Here is a 9,000-nt window from a genome sequence, read left to right as displayed (position 1 = left end):
AAGACAGAACGCAGTGCATCCAAGCCCCCAGGCAGCACACGCACGCTCTCTGAGTGTGAAGGTATTTATGAAGTCCTTTACAACATGCAGTCAAAGAGGTTAATTGAAAAATTTCTTAATGTCATTATGAAAGAACTAGATTAACCCAAGTTAATTCACTTTATTGTTCAAAATAAAGGGAAATAAGCGCTGAACTCACTTGCAGATTTGGGGCGTGAATTCAGGGTGAGATGTTGTCTTTAAGGGCTCTGCCAGCTTAATTAAGATATGGAAAATTACTTATTGTTCCTCACCACTAAAGTGTTAGGAATTAACAGACACATGCAATGCCGGGGCCTTTCATAGCTCTGCCATGTGTGTTTGTTTAATACCCGTAAGGCTCCATCATTAAACCCCAGGCATGGACGGGGCTCCTTCCCATATACTCTGTCTCGCCACACGCCTCTGCCGGACCGTTGGTTGGCACTGCTCTAGGAAGGCCGTTTATTCAGGCTCACACCAACGATGGAAGACAGAGCAGTGCCGCCTGTGTCTGTCTCTCCGGAGAGTGTGTGGCAGAAGTGGCGCAGGACCCACGGGTGGGAGATGGTCCCTGGAGGCTGTGTTATGCTCTGTGTTTGCCGTTCCTCCAGTAAGACCCCGTGTGCTTCCCTGTAGGAAGTGTTGCTGAAAAGGGCAGCAGACCTTGTGGAAGCCTTGTACGGGATGCCTCACAACAACCAGGTAGGTGGATCCTGGCTCCACTTGTCTACCCCTTCCCTCTACCCTAGCATTCGCAGTTCAGACGGGCACCATGGGTCTCCTAGGCAAGTAAGTGCCCTACGGTAGCTCCATAGCCAGGCCTCACATGAAGTATTCATGTAGAGAAAGACAAGTAGAGGAGGGTGGTCCACCGAACGGGGGTATCTTTGAAGTCCTACAGTGTTCAATGGCGAGTGAGGAGCATTAGGTATTCCTGGGGCTCCGGGAGGGCCTGTGGGCATCCCATAGCTTGTTCTTGCAGGTCACGAGGCCCCAGGGAAGAGATACTCATTTCCTCTGGAGGTGGCCCAGTTCTTTAATTTTGAGTCTGCAGCTTTTTGCCTGTCCCAGGGCTTGGAGCTACAGATCTAAGGACAAGATGTAGCCACTTAGAAGCATCTGTGCAGTTCTTGCTTGCCCTACCAAGTGGACAGGCCCACGATACATGGGATTTGGCCATCGGAACCTGGCCTTGAATGACATCTTCGGTTTATACACGCATTGCTATTTCTCTAGGAGATCATCCTGAAGAGAGCGGCTGACATCGCTGAGGCATTGTACAGCGTTCCCCGCAATCACAACCAGATTCCCACATTGGGCAACACACCGGCGCACACTGGCATGATGGGCGTGAACTCCTTCAGCAGCCAGCTCGCGGTTAATGTGTCAGAGACCTCACAAGCCAATGACCAAGGTAGGCCACTGTGCCAGGTGGACCCTTCCCTGGCCCCCTCCCCAGGGTGGGTTGAGGCCATAGCTGCAGGTGGAGGTGTTGGGACCCAGCTGGGGAGTGCTGGTCGCATTCCATGCCCTTAGGCATGGCTGGTTCCTTCTTGCAGGGAAAACCTTGCCGCACATCTTCCAGCTGTACTGGGCAGAGAACACTCAGAGGGCCCAGTCCTAGTGACAGTAGCTCCATCGGCTGCCACCCAGCTCCCTGGTATTGCTAGAAGTGTCCCTTAGCTTATTTGTAAGTGACCCTGTGTTCTTTGGCAAGAATGGGCAGAGCCATAGGGCAGCTGTAGGAAGCCAGGAGGAGCCTTCTTGGATGTGTCATGGGTGGTATTTGGGTTCCCATCCTGGTCTGGATCCATGGATAAGAACATCCATTTTCCCTCATGGTGTACCTTATCCTATAGAACAGCGACCAGGACTGTTGAGGTCACAATCTGGCGTCCTTGGAGCTCAGTTTAGTGCACATCATCTATAAAAGCATCTCAGGCAGCCACCTCAGAGCCACCCCACTGCACCGCTGGCTTTGTTTCCAGTTACCCACATTCCACAGCAGGCCAGGAGCTATGGCGCCCACCCCACCCTCGCTCACAGAGACAGCAGCTCTGAAAATGAAGACCCCCTAAAACAGTCTTTCCAGGGAAGTTATGGCCATAAACAAGCTCTCTTTGTCAGCCATGGCATTTGAAGGTCTGTTGAGGCTGAAAGCTCAGAGAGAGTCGGGTAGCAGGTCAGGAATCCAAGCTGTTGACAATTGCTTCTAAAGCAATGTGTGGAAACAGCTAAAGGTTAGACGTGAAATGCCGTCCGTTGACGCCAACATAGATGGAACAGGTCTCACCAGTGGTAGGATTGGCATGATAAGATTATCCGAGCTGGCTAGAGTCACCAGGGCGAGAGGAAGCATAAAGTCAATTAAAAATGTTGAATATATGATATAGATTCTCGGGGAAACCCCCCCCAAGTGTCTGTCACTGATAATAATGTTATTTTTGGCCGGGGGGGGATTTTAACAGTCGGCTACAGTCGCAATACAAGCAGCGTGTCCCCGCGAGGCTACGTCCCCAGCAGTACTCCCCAGCAGTCCAATTACAACACAGTCAGCACTAGCATGAATGGATATGGAAGTGGCGCCATGGCCAATCTAGGGGTCCCTGGCTCGCCTGGATTTCTTAATGGCTCCTCCGCTAACTCTCCCTACGGCAGTAAGTGTCTGTTTTTGTCACACGTCATCACACAGATTCATATTCACTACAAAGTCGAGTGTGTGTATTGCTTGGATGTTCTGTGATGTGAGCTACTGGATAAAAGGAAGGGTGGCCCCAGAGGCTGGGCGTCCAAATGACAACCACAAATTGACCTAATACAGCCCTCCCCAACAACGCCATCCCATTGGCCACCAGAATAAAATCTGAACCACACAGGGCTGCTCAATTGGAAGAGCAAGCCCGACCCCCACCCCAAAGCGTTTGCCTGTTATCCAGAGTGGCCGAGCCGAAGCATGTCATGTCTTGTTTTGTGGCCCCTCCCCGTGCGAGGCGAGGCCCTCAGAGCTCTCGCTGTGGTGCTGCGCCACAGCCCGCGCGTGCTGACCGTGTTTGCTTTGTTGCAGTAGTGCCGTCCAGCCCCACCATGGCAGCCTCTTCGGTCACCCTCCCTTCAAACTGTAGCAGCACACACGGCATTTTCTCATTCTCACCTGCCAATGTCATCTCCGCAGTGAAACAGAAGAGCGCTTTTGCGCCCGTGGTCCGGCCCCAAGCCTCGCCTCCTCCTTCCTGCACCAGCGCCAACGGGAACGGACTGCAAGGTGAGGGAGGTGTGGGTGGGTGCTCGGACCCCATGGCCCCTTCCCAAGCCCCTTGCATGCCTGTGGCATTGCATGTGCTTCACTGGTTGGCATGCTCCTTCCTGTCCCACAGTCACCTATAGGCCCGGTCCTCAAGTCCCCAACTTGTACCAGATTCTGCCTCTAGGTTTTGTCTAGTAGCACGTCTGTGCCCCAAGGGGTGGAGCCTCCCTTGAGGGGGAACAAGACTACAGCAAGAGCAGAACCCCATGAAACAGAGTACCCAGGCCTGGCCCGTCTCCGTGAAGGGCATGACCCTGCCCTTAGTGCCAAGCTTGCTGCCTCCTTATTAAAGGGGCAGGAGAAATAGTCTCAAACAGATGACAGGTCACCGTGCCGTCTAAGGTGCCCATCCCAGACCTGCCAGCTCCCCTTGCCATAAGGCAGAGCTTTATCTACAACCTTACCACTGGGACAACAAGTCTATATGGCTTTGCTCTCTCCTGGAAAGGGCTGAGCATCCTGACCCAGGGCCATTTGTGTACCATTGCTGGGTGGCAAGACTGTCTGTGGTTGGGAGTGAGTGTTCACTCTCAGTTCAGAGTGGGAAGGGTTGGCCCGAGGGCATGAGAGTCCCCACTTGGACACAGCTGTCCACAGTTGGGCCATGTGGAACAGACACGGAGTACCTTTCCCAGCACCGAGGGCAGCTCACGCTGCATGTGACCTCCAATGAGTGTGGTGGTGAAGCCATATGGGTGCCCCTAGGCTTTCGGGCTCACCCGTGACTCCCTGTGATGCACAGGGCCACACTTACTTGAAGTAAGTGGTGGCCGTCACCTGGCCTCTATCCGACACCACCTTGGGTATGTGCTCCACTGGGTGAAAGTCAAGCCCATTCTCCTTTAGACACATGAACCCCTTCAACCAGTATTTACTGAGTGCCTACTATGTGCCAGGCTCTCTGCTGGGTGCCGAGGACGCAACCGTGGAGAAGACAAACTGGCCCTTTTGTGAAGTCGGTGGTATATTCCACTTTGATGAACTAATGCTCAAAAAAGGAACTGGAAAGGTATCAATGATTTGAACTCATTGTCTTCAAAACACCTGTCAGTGCCGACGGGACGCCCAGGCCCTGGGCGTCGCCAGCGGCCTCAAAGCTGTCCTTGGGCACCAGGCCAGCGCTGCTTAGGAGTCAGGCAGTGAGGGCAGGTGTCCATGGACATGCCCCAGCGTCGAGGCTGACTAGGTGGTACCATGTAAGCAGTGTGTACACAGGGGCCTGCCAAACCATAAAGTTGTAACGGTGAGTCGGAGATAAATTAATATCGTTGAAATTAATGGACTGAGAAATTGAAGCTCACATCACTACATGAACAAATGTATTAATATGTTATACATAAATTAATGAGAACAGTCATTCTGACAAAAATTAAACAACACCAGAGTTAAAAGATTTTAAATTACATTCGGACCAGGAGTTCGCTACAGAGCTGGCTGCACTTGGCGCTTCAGTGCCAAGCTTCTCTAGTCTTATGAAGAGAAGAAAACAGCACTCTGAGATGCTGTGGCACCTCCATCAATCCGTGGCCTTGAGATTCCAGAGCAGTTGGGCCGTGTGTGGCTTCGATCTGAGAGCCTGACTCACCTTTACGCTACAGAGCTGCTAGTCGGAGGTCAGAGCTTGGGCCCAAAGGCAGAGGGGGAAACTGAGGCAAGTCTCCAATTTCACTTAGGAAAAGCAAGGCCTGCAAGCTACGGCCAGGATGGTTCCCGTCTTTCCAGAGAGCGAGCTTCCCTTTGCTTTGGCGACATATGCAAAGCAGAGAGCGGTCCCTCTCAGAGAAAGCCTTAACAGAGGGCAGCAGCACCGGAAAGGCTGGCAGGAACCCTGCCACCAGTGTGCCCTCACCCCAAGAAGTAGACTTCCCAACACACCTCTACCATGAGCAAAGCTGGCTATACAGAGAGTTGCCAGAGTCTGGCTTCCCTGTGGATCCTGGCCCAGGAGGAGCGAGCTGGGCCCGCAGGAGGGTGCGCGTGCGGGGTGGTCGGCATTAACCGCTCTCTCCTTCTCTTTTGCAGCTATGTCTGGGCTGGTAGTCCCGCCCATGTGAGGGACTCTGTTTACCTTCACAGCACCCAGCATCCAAGGACGGACTTCAGGGGACACATGTAGTGTGCTAAGACATGCTGATGGAAACGATACCTTCAAAACTAAACATCAGCAGCGGTTGAATGCTACAAAAGACATTTAAAGATTTTATTTAAACTGTTAAGAACCAACACGCGAACAAAGCCTACTTCTTCATGAACAATTCCATTTTATTGACTGAACTTTTCTCATATTTTCACATTTCTCAGTCCTGAAGATTAAGGAAAACAAAGCGACGCCTATTTTGTATAAAGTTTCTGATTCCGTCTTGGCTGTCTAGTGCGTGCTATCTGTGTGGGAAGAAGCTTCGTGAATATGCACCATTTTGATGCCCATGCAACACTGAGGAAGAAAAGCCTCGAAACATTTTTCTGTACTCATATTTAGATTCACAATGGTTGTGTATCTCTATAATGTGAAATATTTTTTTGTGGTGAAAAAAAGGAGGCCAAGGAGGTATGAGCCATTAACTGGAACAGAGGAGGATATGACTAGGTGAATTTCGGGGTGGCGGGGAGGGAGGGAGGGAGGGTTTATCATTGCTTAACTTCATCTTAATGAAATGAAACTTTGTAACTTATTGTAGTTAGAAATTGTAACTTTGATATCGAATCTCTTGCCTTCAACAAGCACACTGACAGAGAAAAAAAAATATGCTACTGTCTGTTGGTTCCAATATTCTCCCACCTAGAGCTTCCTGTTAAAGCAAGTGCGATCGGCAACATTTTTTCAACTTTTGCGCACTGTAAACCTATTGCATTCTTAGGCTACTGTGAGGTCTATGTTTCTTGTACATGAAATTGTCCTTTTGACTTCTAGACCCTTCTTCCCCGATGTGTTTTGTATGTGGTTATAAAATTGTAGACTTTTGTGATTTTGCCAAAGTTGTAGCTAAATATTTATACACTTGTCTTGAATTTTTTTCAGATCCACTTAAAATATTTAGAAAAACGAGTTTTATTCCTTATGCGTCTTATAAGGGATAAAATGCTCTTTCATGTGACACTTCCTTTCCCATGAACACTTGCAATTGCTAAGGGACTTTATTTTGTAACATATCAATTATAAATATTGTATTTATCTTTGAAATTTTGTACATTGCTTTCCCCGCCTTCTTTTCTCACGTCTGTATTGGTGTTTGATCCCGCCCAGTGCTGTCTGTCACACAGGGAAAGAACAGACACCAAGAACTGTCTCTCTGATCTGTTTTGTTAAAAGAGTCAATGTCCTTCCATTTCATTTGTACCTAAACCATTCGCTATTGTTTGGACTTTCCATCCCTTTTTTTATGTTGAGGAAAAGTCAAATTCATTGTTTATTTTTATATTATTTTTAAGTTATCTGAACAAATACTTTTGAAAAGAAAAGTTTGTTGTATAGTCAGAAGCAGACGGTGTCAGCGGCCGCGGAAAATCCTAGTAGATCCTGTGCATGTGGGGCGACCGTGAAGGGGCCACACGGTCCGGGCTGGCTCCTTAGTTTAGTTTTTATTTTTAATTGTTTTTTTTTTTGTAGAATGTAAAAAAAAAAAAGTCATTTTAGCTGCCACCTAGGACTTTGCCACATAGCTGAACTGTGTTTACTGGAAAAATTCAGAGGCCTAAAGTTTAAAATAAAATTTACTTCTGATGTTTTGATTACAAATGTTTGCCACATTAACTTCCTCTGATGCCTTAAAAGTGAACTTCAAAGAACCTCTGTTATACCACAATCGTTAACATTTGGAGACTGATGATGAACACACACATGAACACACACACAACACACACACATGCACATACAAACACACAGCACACACACACACATACAACACACACATGCACATACAAACACACAGCACACACACATACAACACACACATGCACACAGTACACATACATACACACACACAAACACACACCACACACACACACATACACACACACACAAACACCCCAAAAGCACAAACTTTCAGTCTGTCAGTCACTCCTTCCTGCATCTGTCTGCTGCTTCTGACCACTCACGCTCACCCCGATGTTAGAGAGGTGTCATGGGAACACGGCTGGTCTTTTTTTATTTTAAAAAATACCTGTTTGTGGTCAGATCCAACAGCACAGTCTGTACTTTCTTAACTGGAAAGACCTCCTTCAGAACCTGTGCCTGTTAGTGCCAAATCCACCGTGAGACCAAGAGTCAGAATTACTTTTTCTTTTTCTTTCACACCCATTGCCCTTGCAGAGAGCACACACTTTGTAAGCAGCAGCAGAAGTCATATTAAAAACAAAAAGGAGGGAATTTTCCAACATCAGACACACACACACACAAGGAAACAATGTATAACTTAGAACGTGTCCATTCAAGGGACTCAATAAGACAAACAATGTCCCCAGTGGTCAGTGGGTCACACTCTGGCTTTGTGACTCCTGACAGGGTGTAGCTACATGGAACAGCCTGAGAAGTCACTTTGGAACTAAATTGCCTCGATTTATTTTGTGTAAGTAAGGGTTTGACCTAAAAAGAACTCACGCGCACATTAGCAAGTATCCTCATGCCCGCACCCGGTTTGTGTTGTAGACCGACTAGTCGGTGCCCTCATTGCTTCATTGTGTCAAAAAACGAGAGCTTCACTAAATGGTAGATTTTGCTGTCAGAGACCCTACAATAAGATTGTTTTATCTGTACATTTTTTCAGATATTTAACTGTATAAAAATGTTCATTTTACACAATATTTAATTAAAGTATTTCTTGTCTGTGAATTTCACTTTTGGTAATTTTATCTGTTTGCCTATTAAAATGACTGACAAATGAATTGGGGATTTCATTTCCACATCCTGGGCCCCAGAGCTAGGGCTCACCAAGATCCAAAGGACTTCGAAGAACCTTCCAGAGTTTTCAACCCTCAATGGGCACAATTCCTACAGTGGCTATGATGCCACAGGTACCATAGGAATACGTGATGCCCACACACTCAGGCCCGGACTGTTCCTGTCACAGCCACTTGGGCCACAACACCACGGGGCGGGGGAGGGGAGGGTCCTGCAAATGGTCCTGTGGTTGGGGGAGGCGTGGTAATGAGCTTTCTGAACTGCATGGCTGCACAGCACCTGCTCTGGCTCCTCACCACTACCTGTATCCCTATGTCCCGTTTGGCAAGAACCAGGTCAGAAGAGCCTGTCAATGCTGTGGACAGACAGCATGCCGGTGGGAGCCAGGCCGATGGCTCGAGAGAATGGATTCCAGTATTGGTACGTGTCGTGGGCACAGAGGCGTTTTGCACTGGCCACTGGAGGCTCCACATGGATGGAGGCCAAGGCTGGGACTCCAGCGAGCTCAGCCATCGGCACCAGTTCTGGTTCACACAGCCCCTGCGCGGCTCCGCTACCCCATTCTATCTCACCGGGCACTTCCCATTTTCTCCTCAATGAGAGGCAGGCTTTACATGTTTTGGCTTGCGGTTCTGTCACACAGTCACGTAAGTGTGATCTAAATTAGTACTCACGAATGTCATCTTAATTACTTGTTCTGCTGAGCAAAACAGGAAACAATTATTCCAAACATAAAGAAACTTGTGAATACCTTTCCCTCCCGTCACTGACGAGCCTT

The 9,000-nt window shown here is 48.5% G+C and overlaps 1 protein-coding gene across 14 annotated transcripts in view; it reads left to right on the top strand.

Annotated features, from left to right (window-relative positions):
- The window catches only part of Ebf3 (EBF transcription factor 3), a 115,803-nt gene extending 109,885 nt beyond the window's left edge, over positions 1-5,918 (top strand). For 3 of the 14 annotated variants that reach the window (XM_075972593.1, XM_075972591.1, XM_075972605.1), the window contains 6 exons: positions 658-723; positions 1,258-1,435; positions 2,490-2,678; positions 3,086-3,283; positions 4,222-4,334; positions 5,348-5,918. In XM_075972593.1, the coding sequence (XP_075828708.1) occupies positions 658-723; positions 1,258-1,435; positions 2,490-2,678; positions 3,086-3,283; positions 4,222-4,334; positions 5,348-5,365 (762 nt within the window). In that variant the 3' untranslated portion in view covers positions 5,366-5,918. The remainder of the gene's footprint in view (positions 1-657; positions 724-1,257; positions 1,436-2,489; positions 2,679-3,085; positions 3,284-4,221; positions 4,335-5,347) is intronic. The other 11 variants (XM_075972597.1, XM_075972595.1, XM_075972601.1 and 8 more) reach the window with 7 other exon arrangements.
- Positions 5,919-9,000: the final 3,082 nt, after the last annotated feature.

The sequence above is a fragment of the Microtus pennsylvanicus genome, chromosome 5, assembly GCF_037038515.1.
Source record: "Microtus pennsylvanicus isolate mMicPen1 chromosome 5, mMicPen1.hap1, whole genome shotgun sequence".
In the NCBI taxonomy this organism is placed as follows: domain Eukaryota; kingdom Metazoa; phylum Chordata; class Mammalia; order Rodentia; family Cricetidae; genus Microtus; species Microtus pennsylvanicus.
Note: the sequence above shows the minus strand (reverse complement) of the source record. Positions and strands in the feature narration are given on the sequence as shown.